This window comes from Engystomops pustulosus, chromosome 4, assembly GCF_040894005.1.
Source record: "Engystomops pustulosus chromosome 4, aEngPut4.maternal, whole genome shotgun sequence".
Taxonomy (NCBI): Eukaryota; Metazoa; Chordata; class Amphibia; order Anura; family Leptodactylidae; genus Engystomops; species Engystomops pustulosus.
In genome coordinates this window covers 126788466-126814610 of record NC_092414.1, presented here as the reverse complement: position 1 = coordinate 126814610, position 26145 = coordinate 126788466, and the positions used below count along the sequence as shown (strand labels likewise).

The 26145-nt window shown below is 36.8% G+C and overlaps 1 protein-coding gene across 25 annotated transcripts in view; it reads left to right on the top strand.

Annotated features, from left to right (window-relative positions):
- CELF2 (CUGBP Elav-like family member 2) overlaps window positions 1-26145 on the top strand; it is a 330610-nt gene that overhangs the window by 23939 nt on the left and 280526 nt on the right. Inside the window, exon 1 of one of the 25 annotated variants that reach the window (XM_072147382.1) lies at window positions 4260-4539. The exons of 20 other annotated variants lie outside the window; for them this stretch is intronic. In XM_072147382.1, coding sequence (XP_072003483.1) covers window positions 4466-4539 — 74 coding nt within the window. In that variant the 5' untranslated portion in view covers window positions 4260-4465. Of the gene's footprint in view, window positions 1-4259; window positions 4540-26145 lie in introns of those variants that run through there. 4 more of the 25 variants (XM_072147386.1, XM_072147391.1, XM_072147393.1 and 1 more) reach the window with 4 other exon arrangements.

Sequence of the window (26145 nt, the reverse complement as noted above, 5' to 3'; positions counted from 1 at the left end):
TGGAGAGTTCCCAGGGAAAATAATAAATAGTGGAACCTGTTAATAAAATTAACCCCCCCCCCAAAAAAACTAAATATTTTTTCATAAACTACCTAGAAAACTAGAAAATATTGCCCCTATCCCCTTATTGTCTATTTCCATCCCTATAAAAGTAAACATTCAGTTTATATGCATATGACTTGAAGTGAGTCCGATCAGCATCTTTACTGAAGCTGAGTCTAGCTTATTCATGAATCTCCTGCATAGCCACGCCTCACAGTGCTTGAAGGAGAGCTCTGTGTAGTTCATCGTGCTTTATGCATCGTGTTAGACAAGAAGAGATTCAGCTGCCAGAAGTGTGTGCTGAGGGATGTAGTACAGGATGAAGGATGGTCAGGTTCTTGTGTGACTGCTGCCTTGTCTATCACAGACAACAGAGAAAGTAAAATAACTACAAATGCAATGCTATACTTTTTACATTAGATAGAAGAAAAGAGCAGGGAGAACGACATGGAATGGGGCACAGCGAACAGTCTCAACTTTTTCACTTCAATGCAGATGCTCATTTTCATAATAAAGAATATTATTATGATTAACAATTAATTGGAATAGAATTGCGACTAAATCACGGCTGTTGAAGCTGTGGTAAATCCCCCTCTGTTGTCGGCAGATGCAGTGGATCATGTGACTCAGTGGCAGCAGGACTCGGGACTTCCTGTGACATTCTATGTCCTGCAGACTTATTGTAGGTGCCTATATTAAAAAACAGGTTACTGAAAATCAGCTCACAATAATTTGAATAGCAGATGCATTGACCAGTAAATTGAGAAAGCGTTTTATCATACCTGATAGCATTCCTCATGTAAATATTTTCAAGTCTCCAAAATATTATGTTCATTAATCAATAAATTGCACCATATATAGGAAAATATAGTAAGGAATGAATAGGAGTATTGACGGAGTAACCTAAATATTCTGTGTTCATTTGTCTGGTCTGTCTGCCTGGAAGCAGCAATATATAAGCATTTTCACCTCTATCACCACTGCTAATATAATGGTCATCGAGAAGGTCTGTGTGGAATTGCCAGCATGTATTATGTCTGTTAAATTAGTTTCAGGGATCTCGACAAGCTAAGTATATCTTGAGCCTCACACCAAGTCTATTTATCTTTTATCTTCAATTGTAAAATGGGATGAGAGGTTGTTGGGGAATTCCCAGATTTACAGAAATGTTGCATCATGTGGAATATGGATGGGAGGTTTGGAAATGAAATATTATATTGTTAGATAAGTTATATTGTAAGACGTGACATATTTTTGTAAAACGTCATATTTTATTTTGAGATGTGAGATATTATATTGTGAAATCAGATATTGTATTGTGAGGTGTGTGATGTTGTATTGTGAGGTGCATTTACTGTAGGCATAAAACATGACTTTGCTCATACTGCGATAAGTTATATCATAGATAACTGTAACTGTATTATAATACTAAATTTGCCAATATGCATTAGATAAAAGCGGTAAATGAGGAAATAGTTTTATTAATCAACAGTGCTTATTATATGCCAGCTAGGTTTCACTGACCCTCTCTGTCAATCTTATATTAGTCACTTATCCTAATAAAAGGCAAGCAATAAAAATATCTAAAAAAAATGGTTGACACTTTAATATTTATGGGGGCAAGAGAAATATTGAGGGGCCATTTGGATCCTTCTGTTCTCACAGGCAATGGCCCATCTCTGACAATGCCAGTATACGTGGGGTGGGGTGTAAGGTTGACTGGACAAGTTTGTGGTTGATAGTTATCTAAACTTTATGGACTAATTGCTTAAGACGGAAGCCATGATGAAGATTTCCCTCCTATTTGTGTTCCCCATAGTGAACTAAATCACCAGATCTAGGCTTGAAAGAAATGCTATAGCTGGCTTGGAGTCCAGTAATCTCTGACTGATGATTAAGAATCACATGTATAAGTTTTTAGTGATAAGTGATATTCACATTGAGGGAAGAAGGCTTTCCTGCCATCAAGAGCCGGCATCAAAGTATGCCTCCAAGTCCGGACTTAAAGTAACATTTATAGATTCCTTAACTACCCTCAATAAGATTGTTTCGATTTCCAAATTGTGCACACTAGAGGTGATATGGCCATGTCTGCCAATGTCACTTGCTTTTCTTGCTGACAAAGGAGGGTCCTGATGTAAAGTGTCCTAATAGCCCAAATATGAGAAAACCCTCTAAACCAGCGGTCCTCAACCTGTGGGTCGCGACCCCGGCGGGGGTTGAACGACCAAAACACAGGGATCGCCTAAAGCCATCGGAGCCACGATTTTTGGTACAAATACAATATTCTTGTACATGGTTTGGGGTCACCGTAACATGAGGAACTGTATTGCGGGGTCACAGCATTAGAAAGGTTGAGAACCACTGCGGAGTCTAAACAATTACATTAGCTGTTAGTTACTTGCAAGGTGTTAATAGGTGTCACATAGGCTGTAAATAAAGCAAATTTTGCTGAATGTTTTAAACCAGTTGTCTTACCAATGCCCGTGATGTGCTTCTAGAGGAGCTTAGGTAACCTCTCAGATAACAGGATAGTATAGTCACCAGTGAATATATGTATGAATAAAAATGATATTAGATTAGATTAGAAATTATTGTGGTGGGCGTCAATATATTAGATTATAATGAAAAAAATTGAATTATTGTTTGCAGTTTATGCAGTTTTTTTTTTTCATAGAAAAATATTCATCTACTGCCATGAATGCCATGTAATGTCACTGTATACACATCAGGCACTACTACTCTTAAAGCAACAGTAGATACAGACCTGGTTACCATTCTATCAATAGAACCATAAAATATCAGCCATAATCCAATATCTACTAATTTTCATACCATACATAGTAAAATGTGTACTTGGAAGGCTACAATTTAACACACAATAACAATAGGCCATTCATGTAGCACCCATTAATGAATTTAACTTGTTGGACTTTAGAATGTTGAACTTTAGAATATAAGCACAAATGTATACATTGCTCCCTGTAATATACTTGGGATCATCATCATCTCCAGTGTGTGGAAACAACTTCAAAGCACATAGAAAAACAAGTTGATAACCCAAAGGCATCACTCTATCTTCTACATTGGATGATAACGCTCCTTATAATGTACACATATATAAATAAATAATGGTCAGGCAGCAACATGTAGTTATCATAGAGAGCGCCGAAGAGAAAGAACTGAACAGTAAATATTGGTAATATGTAGGGGGTTTATATATAAATATATATAGGCATATATGTATTTCAAATTGCTAGAACTATAAGGTATATTTTAATAGACAACAATGTACGTAAAATATATTTTAAGAGCTATAGATATTTCATAAAAACAATTATTATATAAAATTGTACAATAGACATTTAGTGCCCCTATTCAATCTCAACATGATCTATCGCTTATATGTACATCCCATATCCTTCTACTAGCTCCTACATCTATATATTTTATATCTATCTATGTTTTGCATATCTATATAATATCTATCATCTATTTATATCATGTCTATCTACCTTTCAATTCTATATCTATTGAATATCCATCAGTCTATGTATCTATCTTTCAATTTATGTATTCATCTATCAATCTCATATCTATCTGATATCTCTTCCATTGAATAGTTAATCAGTCGCTCTATTATTTCTCATTATCTTTATATTAAATATTATCACCTCTTATGAATGTAATCTAATACCTATATATCTCACGTTCCATCTTCTACATGTTTATCTTTCTATTTTCTATATGTTATCACCTCTTATCAATGTAGTCTAATATCTATATATCTCACTTTCCATCTTCTACATGTTTATCACCTCTTATCAATGTAATCTAATATCTATATATCTCACTTTCCATCTTCTACATGTTTATCACCTCTTATCAATGTAATCTAATATCTATATATCTCAGTTTCTATCTTCTACATGTTTATCTGTCTATTTTCTATATGTTATCACCTCTTATCAATGTAATCTAATATCTATATATCTCAGTTTCTATCTTTCTACTATCTATATATCCCCCTACTTGCTTATCTTTCTGTTTTATGTATTTATCACCACATATCTAATATCTCCTCTGTATCCAGTGATGTCTATGGCTCATCTCTGATTCTATCCACCATGTGGAGTGTGCATGTATGAGAGATGCTGGTGGCACACAGTTGTGCAGGGGTTAACAGGAGCTGCAGCAGGCGCGGAGCTCCTCCTCTGCTTTCAGCACCTGGTCCTCTATAGACAGTTGCCTCAGCAGTGGATTTCAGAAGGGATTGGAGGAAAACAAGAGGGGGAGAGAATGTGACAAGTGCCGGCTCCTTGTGCTGCTGCCTTGGGGAGGCCTCGTGCACCTGTCCCTGCCTGTCTTGTTGTTCCAGCAGAGCACATTGTTATTAGCAGAGCGGAGTGCAGGCGGCAGCACCATGACTTCTTCCTTCAAGCTGGATTTTCTGCCTGATATGATGGTCGATAGCCGACTGCTAGTTTCTGACAGAATGTAAGTACCTTCCCCTGTGCCATGCACCGTGCCCATCTCCAGGGGGGCGCCCTGCACTTCTTGTAGGGAGACTCTCCTGCTCTGCCATCACTTTGAATGTCTTAATGCCATGCGATGATATGATGTCTCCCCCATGCATTGCCTTCTCCTCCTAATGCAGTTTACTGGCATGAGGTGCTCCTTCCACCTAGTGCCATGGAGGTAAAGATTAGGACAAGCTATTCCACATTTGTGTAAAGCTGACAAGTCCCCACTCTTGTACTTGAATGGGATATGTGAGTGCACTCAGAGTGACACTCAGTGCTGTGCTGTGGGACACCATCAGCTGCAATGTGCATGATGGCAAGAAATAGTTATCAGAAACTTACTGCAATGCCAAGGGAAATACATGCAAGTATTTACCAAATCCACATCTGGGATTTATTAGATGATCCCTTACTGTTATGTTACCATAGCTAGCCACAAAATAAAAATACATAAATAAAAAAAGACCGCGTCCAAGGAGCGTCCAGTGTGTAGGGTTAAAGTGTAAAAAGATAAATAAAGGCAAGTTTACTTTGTAATAACTGTCAGCCATGATTCATCTTTATGTCTCTACGCAAAAGCCTAAGAAGAACCATTCCGAGTTTTATGATCAATTTTACTGGCAGCAAACTTTCCCCACTGGTGAGGCTGCTTTCCTAAGCACATTACAAGAGGAGATTCAATACTGCTCTATTGTTTAAGCTGTGGAGCTATAGGGGGTGGGGAGCAGAAACCTTTCATGTTCTGGCCAACTTGATTCATACAATTCCTTCGCTTTGGGATGCACTAAACTAAACCGCCTGTTTAAAAACTTCACGTCTAAGGGTGAGGAGTTCAGAACTTGCTGATCAGCTAAAGTTCCACCTTATGGGGATAAAATAAAAGTATTGGAAGCTTTTCCGGCCCAAATGAGGGACCTGAATGTGAGGGCCAGCAATGAAAAGGTTAAATTAATTAATAATGACCCCCATGAGGAACATGGAGGTGAATATGAGGTCACGCTGGGTATTGTCTTTCATTGTAACACTACATTGTGTGTTCATCATCTGGTCTTACACAGGTGAAACAAATACTCTATAACTACAAGCGCCTCAAGTTCAAAGTTCTCCGTCAGGGTCATCTAGCGGTAACAGCGAGTCTTCCCCTAGGTTATGTTATACCTGTTTAGTTATTTTACAACTCGTGAACACATTTATTCTTTTCATGTATAGCTTTCTGTGACTATGGTGGCCCAGCTCTAAAATGTGCAGTCTTCATAGATTGTTCCATCATCATATTATTCCAATTTTCATCATTGCATCTCATTAGCAAATCTACTATTAAGGGAAAGAGAATAAAAAGCTTCATGGCAGACTTCCTAAACTGGTTAGACAAGGCTTCCAGTGTTGTCAGTGCCTTCAGTTATCTTTCCCAAACCGTTATATTTCCAGGGTAAGAGGGAATGTTGTGTATCGGCGCAGACGTCAGATGGCATGAGGATTATTATTAGTAACAGTCCTTTTCTATGCCGACTTCTTCCAATGCTGTTTATCACAAGGGTTTTTATGCTGCTGTGTACAACTGTGTTATCCTTAGTGCAGACATTAAGATTTAATGAGCTTCAAGTGACATTTACACAACATGGTGACAACATTGGATTATTTAAGAGGTTAAAAGTAAATATAAAGTGTTGTGAAGTTACATTGATAGTCGTGGTATCGATTGACCTGTAACCGCTCACGCTGGCTTTACAAGAGACCTGTCAGAAGGGTCCCAGCTCTATAATTTTATTTGCTGTGTACAGGACACTATGCTTACTATAGAAAAAGTAAATGCAGTCGTGAGGACAATTGTCTGACAGGTCCCTTTACTATATGACATGTGCCAAAAGCAACATCTTATGTCAAGTCATCAAGTCGTAGCGGAACTTAAGTTATTGCCTTTCTGTGTGAAATGTGTCATGTTGGGAGTATAACCTGTGCTGATGTAGCAGAGCTGAGGCTGCCAGTTGGCTTGTAGATATGGGAACATGTAGTGAATTGCATAGCGTTTTATTCCTAACACTGCCAATAAATCTACTTCATCATATTACATGGGGTAATGCAGCCCATAATAGTTTATTCAGAAATTCCTATTATATACATCCATCTCTCTATAAACCATCCAGCTCTTCGCTATCTCGTTTTGTCTACATACCTACCTATCTATTTCACATCAATCTATAATATCTATCTCATATCAATCCATCCAACTTCCTGTCTATTTCATATCTTTATCTATCTATCTATCTATCTATCTATCTATCTATCTATCTATCTATCTACTTTAGATCATAACTATCTATCTCATATCCATCCATCCAGCAGCTCCCACTCTATCGTCTATCTATCTATGTTCAGACCTTTATATTTAATAATACACATAAATTATATATGGATAAAGAAAAATTGTTCAACTTCCTCTAAAAATACAGAGTATGTTCCTTCTAATGTGTACTTATAAGTTTTACATTAAATGGAGATATCCCGGCATCTCCTCACGTGAGAATTTTTTCTAGCATGATTAGTTGTGGAATAATTGGATTACACACTTAATGCTATAGACTTCACACTTGTAGCCTTTAAACTGCAACGGTCACCTAAAATAAACCTCTCTGAAGAAGTTGTCCCGACACTAATATGAACATTACACTTTGCTGATGATCCGAATAGCTCAGAAGATATATAGCTTCAAGGGTGGCTTCATTTGTCATCTGGACACATATGTGGGCTGACAACATTTTAGCTGGGATTATGTATCCGTAACATTACAGTAAATACTGTATTTATTGGTAGATTTAGCTATTACTTGTATTTGGCCTTAGTCCTGTCATCCACTGGTGATTGTTTGCACCAGCTATTTGCAGAATACATCTTAATATACTATTGTATTATAAGTGGTTTCCGTATCCGATGATGAGCGAGAGCTTTTAGGGATTAATTGTGGCTTCAGTGGGATGAACACTGTCGACAGTAGTTGTCATCTGGATAAATGTAATTTTTTCTAGGTAGCCGCTGGTATGGATCATTAGATAACACAGCTTTGGCCTTCTGATTTGACCTTATTGTTAAAAACCATGCTGACCAACTATTAGATCAATAATATTAGATATGGCTTTTTGTTCGTCCTATATGAAGCTACATAATGTACTTTTGTTAGGAAGTAGGCATAGAAGCCATAATATAATGAACACCTTTTTTTCTAGATAAACTATCATAGTATCTATGTTAACTAATGCTAAATAGCTTAAATAGATCATTAATTATGTTATTGCCTCATTTTATTGGGTTATTGATGGATGAATTTGTTTCCTTATTATATCCAACAAGCAGTGTAACTGGTGAAAAACCTTTGGTTATGACCCCTGCTGCTTAAAGAGGGAGTATTGAGTGATTTCTGATCAATGATCATTGAAATACATTTTTGGTTGTGTTGGTTTTATTATGTTTAATGGAGTTAAACATAATTTAGACATAATAGAGCTCGTCAGTTACATAAATCTTCTGGTTTGTTTTTTTGCTGCATGTTAAATAACGTGATATATTTTTACCCGTAGCACCGGTAGATCTATATGTAATCTAAATTCATTATGACCTAAGCATACTGTAATATATATATATATATATATATATATATATATATATATATAATGGCTTTAAATAGCTACCATTGACTGACTAATGCAGTGCAGCTGATTCTCTGTATTATATGATTTGTTAGATTTTACGTAAATTGCTTGCTTGGCATTAGTAGAAGTGGCAATGAGCTTGTGCAGGTGTTATGTGGAGGCATTGTGAACCATTAGCTTATTTCTAGGGCCTTTCACAATCGGTTCTCAGACAAGGACAGGAATATTGAAGCATTTTTACTTTCCCATACCAAGCGTAGTAAATTCGGTGGTATTGCCTGCAGCTGTTCCTTCCGAAAAAGCCACAAATTATATCTCCCTCTTGCTGATTTTCAAGCTTATATTTATGATGAGCAGGTTCACAGATAAATATCATGAACTGAGCTTTGATTTACTATACAACAGCCTGGCAAATTGTGGGAACAACGGATGTATTTAATGGCCAGCTGTTCCGGGTACTCATGTACTATATTGCAGTCACAGTACAATATTTTTATTATTGTAAGGGAGACGTAATGAGGAACTAAGCCAGTGATCAAACATGGCTATAAATGATATCCACTATTGTATGGGTTACATCAGAATAGGAGGAGAGATGGGCAGTATAGATGGCTGCTCAGGGCACCATTAAAATGGGGAGGTAAATTCACAAGGTAATTGGATACTGTCTCCAAAATGCTGCTACTGGTGAAAATGTTCCTACTATACACTTAACCATCTTCCACGTTTGTGAGAAGCCTGAAAACGATAAAATGTTTATTTTTTCACGGACCAGGGATTCTGATCCATTTTCACTCATCCAATTCAATCATTGTAGTACATGGATCTGTGTATGAATGAATGAGTAGGACCTAAGTATTTTTTTCTTTCTATTCATAATATTTTTGTAGCATACACTTTTGATAGTTTCATAGGCTAGTCCACATGATAATTGGAATCCAGCAGCCATCCTTGTATCTCCTTAGTTGGCTTCCTGCTTTCATGTTTCATCTTATTTTGCATCTCTTTCTCATGTGTGAGTTGAGAAAAGTTAAATACAGTATCTAAAGGTGCTGACAAACTGCAGTCTTCTTATATGTAATTCTTCACTTCAGAATAACCGCTGTAGATTCCTCTTATTCATAAAGATAGTTCTGTTTTTTATTTCTAGATAACATGTTATAGAACAGTGATGATGGTTCTTGACCAACTCAAGTACATTGTTCTGCTGTGTATTACAGAATAAAGGTGCGGATAAGGAAAGGCATAAAATGTCATCAGGATGGACAATGGCCAACTCATGTCATTTAAAATATAATAGGAGTGAAAAAATGTTATTTGACATGTATTTGGGCTCAAATACCACCCGGTCCTTACTATACCTTTACAGATATGCAGGATGTGGTTGGCCCAACTGAGGCCTACTGTGATGTGCAAACCATACATTTATTTGAATGATCCCATTTTGTATAAGTTGCACATTTACATCTTAATCATTAATATTATTATATTACTCCCCATGCATATAGGGAGAATATATAGTATATATACTATATGCATGGGGAGAATACATGGAATATAATAATATTAATGATAAAATGTAAATGTGCAACTTTTGTGTAACAAAATTACAAAATGGGATCACTCAATTAATTTTGCATTGTTTTCTATAGTGATGTTTGCACTTAATTTTTTATGGATAATATATGTTAATTACATATGAGCGATACAAAGTAATTAGTTATCAAGAACAACCATAGATGTCTGACAGTGACTGTATTTTGATGTACAGCCATATTCTTTTACATCAGTTCTCAAATACTCCCAACAGCACATGTTTAAGGGTATCCTACACCTTTGAGAGTTTCTTGTGTGTTGACCCCAATTAAATCAGCAATGCAGGATGACCTGTCAAGGACTTAAGTTGAGAAACATCAATGCAAAGAATTTAACTATGCTACATACCAAACTTTTAAAGCACTCTTTAAAAATACCCACTCGAATATAGTTGGAAGAGGTTCCCTGGCCATCACTAACATGAAAAAAGAAAAGCATAATATATTAAATAAAATAATTATCACCTTACAGATCCCCCTTTACTATCATTGGTTCCTGGTGACCTGCCATGCTATTGGGAGACCCCCTTTAAATTACAAATTAAAGTTATATTTTCCTTGACCAGAGGATTAGAATACAATTACAGGCAGTCCCCACGTCATGTACTTGAAAGGTTCTTTAGGTTTGTTCTTAAGTTGCATTTGTATGTAAGTCAGAACTGGTATATTCTCTATGTGTAACTCTAGACAAATTATGTTTTGGTCCCTGTGACAAGGGAACAAGGATTATCAATAAAACTTAATTGCAGACACCTTACAGCTCATCACTGCAGCCTGGGACTAAATTACAGTAGATTACATGCATCCAGAGATGTCACTGTGCGGAGAGAGGTACAATTGTAACTAGGGCGGTATGTAAGAAGACTGTATAACCTACAGAATGAAAAAACAATAAGGTACTGACCATAAACTGCATTATAAAGTAACAGAATAAAATTTTTATGATATTCAAAAGTTGTGATCAATATTATTTTAATTGGTTTAATTAAGTAAAGCATATGAGCTTATTTGTACATCACCTTACAGCTTGGCAGTGGGATTAAGTTCACATGCTATTTGTTCGTCTTCAGCTGTTAGAATTCTAAATGATGAACTTTAATAACCCGAACATCATGATTCACATGTTCCCCTACTCAAAAGCAGTAAAAATTGGGTAATTTTTAGGATTGAAATAAGGTTATAAAGTCCATTTTCTTTGCATAATTGACCACAATGGTGTCAGTAGTAGGAGAAACATAAAGGGCTTGTCCCACCAACAGGGAGTTCTTTTCAGTATTTGTATCATTCAAATAGGGCAATCAAGTCAAATAAGTCAAATAAGTCAATCAAGTCTACAGGGGATTTGATTTATCAGTTTGAAAATGGCCCCATCATAGCTGTAACAACTCCAATGTAAATGGCAGCTACACATCTACTATGAACAGAACCATAGAGAAAAGTAAAACTGAGGGGTCCCTTGAATGTACCTAAGGTTTGGTTTGTATTATAGCTATGCAAGTCATGTAAAATATAAAAAGTGTAAAGTATAGAGCACCTTGTTTTTATAGACTGAAGTAGCAGGTTGAGAATAAAGCTGGCCATACACTTCAAATAACTAGCCAGCTACATGTTAAACTCAAGTCTTAAAATTCGCTCCCCCCCCCTGCCAACTCACGTTGTGGTGGATATACTAAGAGACTCTGGTTGGAGCTGGTGGAGATTTTAGCTATAGTATTCACCAGTTTTCTAACACGACAGTACATACGTCAGCGTGGGCATGGCCCCTACCCATCCTCTGACTGGCCCCAACCTCTACCTCATTCCCTCTTGGTGGAAAAGCTAGAAAAATAGTGGGGATGAGACTTTATAAATGCCTTGTTTGCCAGAAAACTGGTGGACAAGGCTTTATAAATTCCCCCCATTGAGTGTATTTAAAGACTAAAGGTGCATAATATCAAACATAGCATCTCACTGACCATTACGGTTGTATTAGGGAGAGTAATCCATGATTGGCTGACTTTATAGAAGTTGTGCATTAAAACAGAGACTTAGTTAAGTATAATGTTAATTCAGAAATCCACCTAATCTAAGCACATGTGAATTGTAAGGTAGAGGTCATGTTATGTTACAAGAGCCTAAGCCAGTTGTTCCATTCTGTAACATTACACGATTAGACTGAGCTCCCTGAGGTATTACAGAAGCTTTACCACTACACAAAAGTGTTCAATACTTCCAGGGGGACAATCATTCCTTTGTTTTGGCACACGGGAGAAAGTATTCATTTATTTCTCACAAACCAAAGTGAAGCAATCGAGAAAAACAACACACAGTGTCATGGTGGAAAATGTTAGATGTTAAAGAATGACTGTATATGTATGGCCAGTTATGAAATATGGACGCCTCAGTATTATTTCTCTATAAACTGAAGAGTGTAAAATACCTTTTTATTATTATCTTATTATAATTATGACTATACAATAAGATCTCTTGGTATATAATATACTTGAGTTAAATTTTATTGTAATGGTGTTGCTGTTACGTGTGATACTGTTAAATGTTATGTAAAGTATAACAGGTATTGAATTTAAAGAAAAAAAGACAACCCGAATAGGAAATGGCTATATACTACATATCAATTTACAGATCAAGCAGCTACTGATATATATAATTGTCATCATATTCTATATAAGCTATAAGAATATTATCCTACTATAGGGTTTTTTCTAGATCATCCAGCTACAGGCTTTTCTAAATGATCTATAGGGTTTTTCTATATGATGATCTGTTAAACTACCAATGTCAGGACCCACCTGTCAGGAGGTATGGCTTCCAACTGGAAGAGGCTGAGATGTACTACCATATACAGACAAAAAGACAATATATGGTCAGATAGCTGATTCCGGCGGTTGTGGTGGTCAGTGTTAAAGGGCAAGCGCTTGTCATAGACATAACAAGCCAGCCTTGATTTGTAACAGTTGGACATTAAATAGGATTGATCGGTGACTCAAAATCAATGAACAGTATGTTCACAGTGTGTCAAAGTGGAATATCATTAAGACTTAAGCAATAGGGATCAATGATGACTTTAGATGAAAACTATACAACAAATATATTACACAGTGATTTTCCTTGCTATTCTGTGTTTTGATATTGTATTTTTAACTTTAAATTTAACGTATTAAGAAGGTCTTTACGTTTATAGCAGTTTAAACTAATGACTGCTGTGGCTTTGGTTATGGTCACTTTGCTGGATACCTCTTGCTTTTTGTGCATGGCCTTTCCACTTGAAGTTTTCTCTCTTTTCTTTCCCAGATATGTCTCTAGAAGAGTGTGTCTAACCAGCTGTATCCTTGTTCCTGAATGCCTTGTCTGTTTGTCAGGACGCAAGGTCACATGTTCGCATGTGTATGCAAAGCACATGTTCTCATCAGCACTCAGTCACATGTGTTTCTGTGTATCCTAGTCACATGCATTTTATTAAATAATGAGCATCACTATCCATACATGAGCTATAGCAAACTTGAAATATCCTGGCTTTCAGCCTGCTGCTATGGAAACACATCTCCTATTTAATGTCAGTTGCTTCAGCGATTAAAAAAGAAAAAAAAATCTAACAAATATCTATTGTTTGGCCATTGAATTACCTTTTCTTGTTTTCTTGTAAGCAACAAATCAAGGTTTATTTCTTTCCATTGAATCTTGCATTGCAATGTTCTTATTTAATGTATCATTTTATATTCAATACGATTACTGTAATTTTTCCCTGTTCAGGAATATTAGCTGAATATATTGCATGAAAAGTGGAGAATAACAATCATAAAAATGCCACTGACAGAATTGCTTCCATAGTAGAATGTTACTGTTTCTTTTTCTTTTTGATGGTTAAATTTGCTGCCTTTTCACATGCAGTTTATCAGAACTCACCTAGTGCTTCATGCAGAATATTATCTGCTTGAATTTCCTTCACTTTAGCCAGAACATAAGCTTTGTTGTTTAAGGTGCGATTGGAGTGAATTTTCCATGCCCCATTTGTACATTGTTTTCTCGCTAGTCATGCAAGTATTATCTATAATTACATTTTCAAGCCAGTACAAATAGTAGGCTTTGTGAGGAAAAAACATACATAATGGATTGCAATTGCCTGAATTATACAATATGTATGTGTTCATGTCCCAAATCCTCATCAAAATACCTTCCCGTAACTTCCAGCGGACATGTTTTTATCATTATAAATGCATTAAATATTACAATAATGATAGCTCTGTTACTGGGCATGTGCCGCCAGCATGTGTAGATGACAAAGATTTGATCATCACCCGGTTATAGTGACTAATGATTTTGAGGGGTAAGTTCATCTCTGTATTATTGCAACATTTTTCAGTAATCTATAATCTTCAGAAGTCATACCAGTATTTTAGTTGACTAAAGGCGACTTCTATCCCTCTTTGACATTATAGTGTATATATTTTCCCCAAAAAAGGTTGTCCTGGTACTTCATTCTTTAAGCTTTTGGGTACACCACCATTTACTGTTCCAATATTTCCCAGGTCAGTCACTGGTCTATGTATCTCAGCCTTCAACAGGGATGTCCCTACACTATTGTGCTACTACTTTTTTAGTTATATACTATGTCTGGGTTTAATGGCTGGAGGCCAGGATAGAGATACAGGGTCTCCAGCAATGATATTCAACAGCTAGGTGTGTTATCCAACAATGGTCTTAACAGACATGTCAGGAGAGTCTCCAAATTGTGTTTAAGGATGGGGGGGGCTTATGGGAGAAAAAAAATTGATACATATACTTTTTTCACTGGTCAATTTCCAACACTGCTCAGTCCCTGCCAGTCTTTACTTTCAGGTCCTCAAAACCCACAGGAAGTGCCAGGAGATTCTCGCTTATCCAGGGACTTGTGAGGTGGTCACCAATGTGGCCAGTGATTAGCTAAGTGGGTATTCACATGCCTTTACTATAAGTAAAACAAGTCCGGGAAGCAAAACATTGAAGTCGATAGGGTACCATTGGACTTTGACCAATCGATGAGTAACTTATTTCCTATATCCTTGTTGCAGCAAATTAATAGTTAACACAATAAAGGCTATTGAAAGATACAAAATAAGTAATGTAAAGTATTTAACCAGTTAATTGCTAATATTTGTAGCTGCTTAAACTGGTCACCCACTGGCTGTTTACAGCACAGTTGTGTCTTTCTCTATATGCTTACATTGTCCCTGAATCTTCCTGTTACTTTAGAAGGTGTCTGATAACCACCTTATAACTAATGTACCAAGTACGGCCTAATCACATGGAAGTGCTAAGATGTTTTCTGATAAAGTATTTATAGATAAAGCAGCTATCTATATCACAGCAAGTTGGCAGGCAAGGATAGAGACGCAACACCTACTTTGTTTTGTAGGTAGAATATCTGTCCTTATATGGCTTAAATAGCAGTCCTCATCCCATTACTGACTAAGGCTGCATTCAGTTGGCCGTTAGGGGACGTATATACGTCCCCAATTGGCCGGCAATGGGCACATGGCGCCGTATGGAGTGGTTCCTTACCCAGGAGAAAGATAGAACATGTCCTAAGGATGTGGAGCTTTGGAGCTCAGTTGGCGATCCAAAAAAGTACACAGTCATACAGAGATCACTGTCTGTCTTTTAAGAAGACTATCCCAGTAATCTCTTAGGGTATGGTCTGTTCATGTTGTGGCCGAAATGCAGTTGAGGTATGGACGAAAGTCAACAATTATCCCAATTTTTCTATAATTAAGCAGTTTTTCTGCTTTATTTTGGTTTTGTAACCTGCAGATCCAGGTACATGAAACATTCACAAATAAAGATTGAATTATAGGAAAACTGAACTAATTGTCTTCTTTTGGCCACATCTTGAAGACCACATCATGAACAGACAATCTATTCCTACCCGTACAAGTGCAGAGTTAATTGAAAAAAGCTAGATTACATTTTTTTCCCATTTCAATCGTTTCTGCTCCTTCTACTCTATGCCATGCTGCCCACAGGTCACACTGCATTTTAGTTTGCCTTTAAAACACAGCAATAAATCTGGAATTTCCCAAAACCATTGTACTTATATACATGAGGAAGAATCTTTGGTCTCTTGCTCCTTTCCTTTTGTCAGAATAGGTTACTTTTGATTAGGAAGCAGACATGCTGAGGGCTGTCATCTCCGTACTGCAATTGCAGGCATAATTGTGATAAGTTATAGCAGCATTACTGTAGGATGAGGCAGAATTGAGTCGTTCTCTCATAAATAAAAACATAAAGTTAAACTTCATTGCTTTATTTTTGTAATGTATGAGTATATTCGCTTTGTATTTTTCACCGGGAGTAGCTTGGTGCTATAACGGCCCTAGAAACTTTAAATGAATTCTTTATGGCTGCGCTTAACTGGTTCTTATGCAGTTCTACCACGAACATGTGTGTCTCAATAGACCATGTAATAGGCAGCAAAATCCAACTGTAGCACTTCCCTTTTCTAAATGCTTGTGTTAGGAGCAAGGAAAGGCAATCTAAACATATTGATAACAATGTGCGCTGAATTCACTTCGTCTTGGGAAAACAAGGCAATGTTCAGCAGTTGTGCATTAAAGTGCAAACAGGCAGTCCACACCAATAACACAAAACAATGCTACACAGATGCATTCATCCTATAATCTACTTGACTTGTTGGTTTCTTAAAGAGGACCTGTCACCCATAAAAAAGCACTAGGATCTGCTTACGAAAGTAAGCATCTCCTAGCGCTATCTCAGATGCAGCAGTGTTACACTGTTAGCTTTACCAAAACCCTCCGATAAAGCTAGCAGACACTGCCACAAAGTACAATTGAAATGGCGGACCACACTCAAAGCAGTCCGGCGTATTTATGAGGGGGCGGTCCTGGCGCTGCCTCTTCCCCGGACCACCCTGCCCACTCTGTAGGCCGGCGGTGGCTGCCGAGCTTCAAGTGGCAGTCACCGCCTCCTAGTCCCGCTCCCTTATGAACATGCTCAAAGCAATCTGGCGTTCTTATTGTACTCTGCAGCAGTGTTTGGTAGTGTTATCAGAGGGTCTAGATAAAACTAGCAGTGTAACACTGCTGCATCTGAGATAGTGCTAGGAGCTGCTTTCTTTATTAAGCAGCTCTTAGTGCTTTTTTATGGGTGACAGGTCCTCTTTAAACACAAATCAGTTCTGTGCATGCATTCCTCTCAATTGAAATCACTATTTTTACCCAGCGGTCTTCTATCTTACGTATTATTCATACAAATGTACCTTCTAATCCTAAGAAGACATTCTAGCCTGCTATGTCTTTTAGGATGTTCCAGTGCTGAATTCGATGTTTAGAGCAGTAGAGACTACAGGTGCTTGGCTCAGAGATGTTTGCCCTCCATTTGACAGAAGACCTGCTATTATGTCACTGTGTAGTGGATTGTGCTTTCATAGCCTGGCACATTATTGTATGCCAGAAGACAAGGAAATCATGTAGGACTTGGAAAGATGTGTGCCAGGACTGCCATCACCTTGATAAATAAGCAGTTGTCAGCCAAGTAACCTTCTAAGTGTACAAAAATCTTCAAACTGGTGTCACCCACAGAAAATCACAACATTCTGAATTTCATGCTGTTGTTTATGCCACTGTCAAAGACATCTGCTTTTTTGTGGGCAAAAGTACCATTATTGTATTTGCTTTGTTATCTAGCCTTTTATGGGAGCTATTTATTTCTAAAAAGGTGGAATACAAATTCGAAGACTGTACAGCAATGATCTCAGTCTATTTCACCTACCAATTTCTCAGACATTAAAAACATTTTTAAAAAGTCCCAATTTTTTTATCACATTTTTGCTTTCATTTAGAAGAATGTAAATTGACAAAATTGCCTAGGAAAAGAGTTGTTCTATAAATATTATTCAATTGTTAGTACTGTGTAGAAAGCATACAGTAAGAACAATGATGAAGTCTAAAGGCTGTCATTAGCTAGTAAAGAAAAACAGCTAACACCAAGGGGAGCTATATTGAGAAAAATGTGGTACAGCGACATTTTTGGGGTAACGCTTTGCGGAAAAGCATTAATTGGTGGTATAAAGCATCAGATACTATGATAAATTTGCCCATATTAACTTGTCACTATCTTATGTTTAGACAGTTACAGTATGCAGGCAGTCCCCGGGTTACATACAGGATAGGTTCTGTAGGTTTGTTCTTAAGTTGAGTTTGTATGTAAGTTGGAACTGTATACCTTATCATTGTAACCCCAGACAAAATGTTTTTTGGTCTCTGTGACAATTGGATTTTAAAAATGTTGGATTGTCATAAGAACCAGGATTAAAGCTTTATTGCAGACACCTGTGATAACTGTTATAGCTGTTTATTGTAGCCTAAGGCTAAAGTACAGTAAATTACCAATATCCAGAGGTCTGTTTGTAACTAGGGGTCGTCTGTAAGTCGAGTGTTCTTAAGTACAGCCTGTACAGCATTGGTTCATATGCTCAAAAAAAGAGTCCTTCAAATATTATATGTATGCCTTCTCCTTTAAATGTCATACACTTAACAACAAACATCAAACAACAAGGAGTGTGGTGTTTCTTGGTGGGTTGTGCTCTATTCATATAGTGACATACATTCAAACAGTCCAATATAGATGAAGAAAGAATGGCACTTACCCCGTTTTTTGCTTCAGACGTTAATCAATTGTTTAGTTTTTGTTGTCACTAATGCTTTTTTCTTTGATGTTTGAGGATGTTGTTAAAAATATGTTAAGGCAATAACTCAGCATAATAAAAAAAAAAACTGTGAGCCCCCAATATGTAAGATGATGGACACCAACAGAGCCCAGAAGATACTATTGACTATTACTGGGTCCATTGTGCTTCCGTTCAAATTTTAAAACATTTGTTATAGAATCTGCAATACTGGTTCCCCTGCAGATGTGAGCATAGCCTTAAAGGTGAGACATATTATACTCATTGTAACAGCCTGTGAATCTGTAGCACTGAGGGGCTCTGGTAACACCCCCAGGGCCCTTTTGATTCTTTAGCATAATTTTAAAAGTAAGGGGGCCATGGATAACAAATTTAAGAAGATTACCACAATCCCAGTGCCTAGTTAAATTTTTTTCTATAAAATGTTATATATTATATCTTGATCTCAACATGCTCCATCACCCATTAGTTAGTGGACCTTGGCCGCTTTGTATTGTTTCTATTCCAGGTGGCAATGTTCTTTATGTGCCTGTGTGTTCTGCAGTATGGCTTCCTCTTGATTTCTGGAAGATTAGTATTATTCACATAGTTTGATACAATTAGCAATGAATTACTTCAGGGAAGTTCCTTTTTGAAATGAAAGCCATTAAATCTGTGCACAGACCATTACAAGTCAACAGTTTACAGACTGGTCATGACCGCTATCTTTTCCAAATGCATTAATGAGCTGTTTAATTAAGGGATAAGGAATTTTACAGCCCGTGATCACCACTTTTGTTGTTTTAATAATGGTTAAATTTGAGATCTTTCATTTAAGCAACTTCATTAAAGATATGGCTTCAGAAAGGAATACAAAATACTATTTTCTCAAACTGTCCATATTAATTGTGTTAGAATCCTAAACACATCTTTTAGTAATCTGTAATTAATATTGGATTTCTTCAATAAATGGGATATAATGCATCCTTGATAATGGGAGAAAAGTCTCAGATGGACACATTTTGGTGGTAATATTAGCCCGGGCAATTATCAGTCACATTTTGCATCCACCCTTCCCCTAATGAGTCTACTGAATGAAGGATATGATTTATTTAATTAGGGGCAAAGGTGGTGATCATTAATTTTGGTAAATAAAATGTCTAATTTAGAGTCTCAAATCTAAAATGTTACTACATAAGTTTTCTTTCTGCCCAGTGGACTTTTAATTAAAAGAAAAAAAGTTCTGTTGAACCCTTATTCATACTGTCTTCTTTTAGTCTTTGAAGGTCATATATTACATGGAGGAAGTGTTTTTTTTAATGACCTTTATATTGAGTTCTGCCCCGATTCTACAAATTCTGAATAGGCTACCTCATGGAAATAAGAGATCTCCTTACGGAAATTTTTCCAATAAAGGCATGTGGAGACTTACAGTCATTCATGCTCCACTCGGTGATTATGGGAAATCAGCAAATACATTTTATAGAATGCTAAAAGGAAAATATTACCTCTTGGTAACCTTGAAAGCAGCCGACTTAACATGAAGCATGATTTTTTCAAAAAGCTTAATGTGGGGTAATAGCTAAACCAATATACCCATCCCATAAGAAACAGACTCCCAACTGATTGGTGCATACAGTGGGATACATTGTAACATGTCAATCAATGACATATGTTACTCCACCTCCTGATTGTCTAACACCTCGATCTGGATTCACCAGCGATGTGACTGTGTCAAGAGTAGGGGACCTATTCAAATTGTGTATATTGTGTATGTTTAGGCAGTACATTTAGTGGTTGACCACTAAATGTGGTAGGCGTGAACCAAGCCTAAAAGAACAATAAAAATCAGCCACTGGTCTATAACCATTGTATATATTGAATCAGAATGAAAGTTTGTGAAGCTCTTTAATCTTGTATCAGTCCAAATCAGAAATGTCCTTGATGAAGTTTTTAAATCTGAGGATAACCATTATATGTCATATTCATTGCATCTTTATACATTAGAACATATTTCCCCCTTGTACTTTTGACTGTTTATTTAACTTTGCTGAGCCATCATGAGAGGAAACAATTCCCTTGAATGCCTTTTAACCTTTCACAATGAGAGAAGTCAAACAATGATTTTATAAAGCTTTCTTTGAACAACGGCAAAATTCAAACAACTTCAGCTACATCATTGTGCTCGGTAAATAGTAGGCCAACGAGAGCAACTGTCCAATGAATGAAGCAAACAGATACTAAAACTTCACACACATATATATACATATATACAGTATATATATATATACAGTATATATATATATATATATATATATATATATATATATATATATATATATATGTGTGTGTGTAAGGATTTGAGGATTTGAGATTTTTGTGTTGGATTTTTCAATTGTTGGCAATAATAGGTAGACGTTTGTTGGTCTCTGAATCATTCCCATTTATTTCTTTATTTATCAGTATCTATACTTTTTGCACAACTACAAGTTTAGTTATTAGTTTTATTTGGTGCATTTACTATGGATTTTGCACTTTGGCGTTTATTATCTTGTAATAGATGGTTCAGTATTTTTGTTAGCTCTACAGCCAAAGAGACATCTCAATGTTTATTTCCCATTAGCTCAATTTAAATATCTGGTTTTATAGTTAAGCAAATTTTTTTGAAATATTATGATCATTCTTGGGATGTGTAAGTTGCCCTTAATCATGCACTATCCTGTGTCTTTCTCCTTTATGTGCTTTTAGATGTTGTGTGTTGATTGCTTTTTTGATGATTTTAATGGCTTTTATGGTTGATACAGTGTTACTAGAATGGTCTTTCATTAATATAAAGTATAATTACATATCTCATTTAAAAAGTATTATTGTAGCATTACTTCAGCAGCGTAATGTAGGTTTAGTGAAAGAAATTGAACAATAGCAAATGATGGTAAAAACATTTGTTAATCATTTTAAAACAGCTTTTCATTCACATTTTTCAAAAGGAAAATACATTTATTCATTTAGGGAGAATATTTGTGTCAGTTAATTCTTTTATGTAACAACATTTTGTGAACTTACATTTATTTTAATTTTTTTTTCATGGACACTGTATTTCTGACTAGTCTCATAATTCATGCCATGCGCTGCCGTATATACTACATTAGGTGATGTTCATCAGCATCTCCCATGGAACCAATGCTTCTAGGATAAAATGCCTCTCTAAATACAAAGGGGAAGATTTTTCAAATGTTGGCACAGCATTCACCAGGGCTTGATGTTATCCACCACATGGCTGGACAATTCTACACCAGGTCCTGCACCAGGAACTCCTCTTTGCACCCATTTGACGTGGAGGTGATGTTGGAGGGAAATAGTTGCAATTCCTGGCAGTGTGTCTATATATATATACGTAGTAGTACCCTAATTAAATACACATCACTCATTGTTTATATTATTTATACTAAGGGGAATTTTTATTTATACAGCACCATCATATTCTGTAATGCTTTGCAAATCATAGGTGACATAAACAAATAAAATAATACATTACATAGTAAAATCATAGTCATATGGAACAATAGGAGTGAGGGCCAAGAACTTACAGTCTATAAGGATTAAGAGCTTGTATAATGGTCCTACTATTTGTTATAAGGGAACAGAGTATATACAAAATTATCATATGCAAAATTTCATTTTAGAACAAAGACATGATTTTGTGAATATCAAACACTAATAACGATGCATATATACCACACATTACCAAATATAGATTCACCTAATAAATGAAAGGTATTCACAGATAAGATATGTATATGGAAGACAAATTGATGGCATTGAGTTGATACTGTTGAGGGGGAATAGTGGCAATTTCTGGCGGTGCATCAGGACTTGATACATGTCCCCCCAAAGTCTATAAATGTAAATATATCTATGTATTTTACTTTTATACTATACATACATAGGAGAAGAAATATACTCGAGTATAAGCCTAGTTTTTCAGCACAAAAAATGTGCTGAAAAACCCAAACTCGGCTTATACTCGAGTCAAAAAAATAGATAAATCAAAACTCGCCTTTCTGGCGGCACTTGTAGATTTTCTGTGCGATCCATCAGGTATTGTTGTGCTGCACAACGAGGAAGGGGGGGCTATATACACTGGGGCACGGGCTGGCAGGCTATATACACTGGGGCAGGGGCTGGCAGGCTATATACACTGGGGCAGGGGCTGGCAGGCTATATACACTGGGGCAGGGGCTGGCAGGCTATATACACTGGGGCAGGGGCTGGCAGGCTATATACACTGGGGCAGGGGCTGGCAAGCTATATACACTGGGGCAGGGGCTGGCTGGCTACATACTGGAGAGGCTGTGACCAATGCATTTCCCACCCTCGGCTTATACTCAATTCAATAGGTCTTCACAGTTTTTTGTGGTAAAATTAGGGGCCTCGGCTTATACTCGGGTCGGCTTATACTCGAGTGTACATGCCCAAAGGACCTTGTGCACAATAAGTCTATTTAGGAATTAGCAATGATATTCATGCTATTTTGATATGACTTGGCCACTTTTTGAAGCTCCAGTTCCTGTCTTCTCACTTGTTCTTCTCCATAACACATGAATGTTATCCCATATGTCACTCACTCGGTCCATAAATACATCTCCTATTTCTAATCTGTACTAACACTTTCAAAGCGTGCGGTAATGTCTAAACTTCCCTTCTGTTAATTCCTATCATCAGTGTGACATATCCCCTTACTGGATCATTTAGCAACTGAAGCATAATTTCTCTGTAAACCGCTAAGTCTGGGGTCACATCTGTGTCTGCATTTAATTTTTTTTTCTTCCATCATAGGGAAATGACACTAACAGCACCCAGAGGACCTCATTGATTGTATTGGTGTCCATCGTTTCCATAAAAAAAAGTACTAAATGATGTTCACATTTTTTTGCCATTTAAGCTAGTATAAAGTTGGGGTTGATGACTTATGTGGTAAATGTGGGTTTTATTTAGCATATAGGTTTTGTCTGGACATGGAAAAGAGTTGTACTGTCCCATTGAGATGGCTTTATATAAGTGAAAGTAGTAATTCCTAAATCGAGGAGATTTATTGTTATTTTTTTCTAGGCACAGATAAAAAACATTCCATACTGTAAGGTGATCATACCTGAAAATCATAGGGCACAATAGCAAAATGAATGGACGCCAGTTTCCTGTACCTTTTACAGAAAACTGAAACCACAGCAGAAAATGGATAATTTTATTTATAGAAAAAACTATAGAAAACTATAGATAGTTAAAAGCCACCAACATGTTATTCACTACAAAATGTACAATTTTTTAGTACCTGTGTAGTCATCCTAAAATTCTAGGCCATGTACTATAGTCATGTACTTCACATAGGAACAACAGCTTGCAGATAACTAAAGAGTTTGTTAATAGGTTCCAGGGTCATATTACTGTTCCATAAATGCTTTGAGTCATATAACTGCATCTATAGAAGTCACTGGTATCATGCTGTGGTAAATAAGGGATATCGAGGGATTCTCTTATAGAAAATTAATGTGAATGACACTAAAAAGAAAATGGGATGAATAAATGTATGTAGTAACTACAGACTCAGCTCTTAAATAGTTTGTCGGTTGGAGTACTTACCGCTAGGTGGATAAAAAAGAGGTGGACTAATAGAAGCCTAAAGAAAACGTCAAAATGTTTGACAAAGACAATGTGGATCTAGGAATATCCAGACAACCATAGTTTAGCAATTCTGTATGTCACAAGCCAAAGTGATTGCAGAACCGCAGCAACTCTACAGCCCTCCTTCACAGTCCTCTATGTCCATTTGGCAAAGGGGGAAATAATAACAATTCCCAGTGTTTCTAAAGGAATTTCAATTATTTTGGGGATTTCACAACACAAAACTCACGTACAATCCCTGACAAATTCCCCCCAGCGATTAATAATTAGTAATATAGGATTAGAAAGATTTATCAAAGCTTGCACTGGAATACAAGCTTTGAAAAATTTGCAGTTCTTGGCCTTTGCCACATCCACACCAAATGCTGGGCTGTGGAGTGTCTGGCACATTGACTATAACCTGCACAGTTTATAGCTAGGAACATTAAGGCACAATGGACTAGCTTTTCGTAAATCCTAAATGTTTCTTAGGGCTTACCAAGCAGTGTCTCACATTGTGCTTAAGGCTCTACTTATGGCATACAGTGGATACAGAAAGTATTCAGACCCTTTTAAATGTTTTTTTTTTTTTTTCACTCATTGTAGCCTATTGGTATAAAAAAGGTTTTTTTTATTTGGTAGTTAATGTACACTCTGCATTGTATCTTGACAAACTCCATCATTGGAGTCCAGCTGTGTTTAATTAAACTGATTGGACCTCACACCTCACAGCACATGTAGAGCACATGAGAATCATGTGGTCTATGGAACTTCCGAAGGAGCTCAGAGACAGAATTGTGCCAAGGGACTGATCTGGCCAATTCACAAGAGAGCATAGTGACCTCCATAATCCTTTAATGGAAGAAGTTTGGGATGACAACTATTCCTCAACCTGGCCATCCAGACTAAACATTCGTGGGAGCAGAGCCTTTTTGAGAGATGTAAAGAAAAACTCCAAGATCACTGTGGCGGATCTCCAGAGATGCAGTAGGGAGATGAGAGAAAGTTCTATAAAGTTAAGTTTTACAGCAGCCTTCAACCAGTTGGGGCTTTATGGCAGTGTGTGCCAATGGAAGCCTTTCCACAGTACAAGACATATACAAAAGCCCAAATACAGTTTGCAAAAAAAGTACTCCCAGACTATGAAAAATAAGATTCTGATGAGACGGAGATTGACCTTTTTGGTCTTGGTTCTAAGTGGTATATGTGGAGAAAACCAGGCACTGCTCATCACCTGCCAAATACAAGCCTAACAGTGACACATGGTGGTGGCAGCATCATGCTATGGGGGTGTTTTTCAGCTGCAGGTTGCAATTGAAGGAAGGATGAATGCGGCCAAGTACAGAGATACCAGACTGGGCCGAAGGTTCACCTTACAACAAGACATTGACCCTAAGCACAGCTAAAATAACAGCAGTGGCTTCCGAGCAGCTCTGTGACCATTCTTGACCATTCTTGACTAGCCCAGCCAGAAGTGGACTAGCTGAAAAGCTGCATCTACTCAATACTGAGCAAATGGTCTGAATACTTATGACCATGTGATATTTTATTTTTTCTTGTTTAATAAATTAGCAAAATTGCAGTTTTTCTGTCAAGATGGGGTGCAAAGTGTACATTAATGATCTTACACACGATCTTACCAATTGGCTGCAATGTAACAAAGTACAACCTGTAAAATAAGTGCTGCATATATATCATAAATTACATTTATGATATATATTTTGATTAAAAACATATATTTATCAAAAAGTAACAAAATAAATAAAGATTTCCTTTTGACTCATTTCTCCTTGAAGCTACAAGGTAACCTAGAGGAGTGATGAATTTACGTAACATAAAGACACCTACATTTTTTTTATATATTTGGTTCTCGGACATTACTGATACATTTATATCTAATTGCTTTCTCACTGACGCCAGCACTGCGTTTGGCAAGCATGTAGGTTGCTTCATAGAAGTAATTATACCTATTTCATGCCACTTGTCATTGCAATTTTAAAGCCACATAAATTAATCTCTGACTG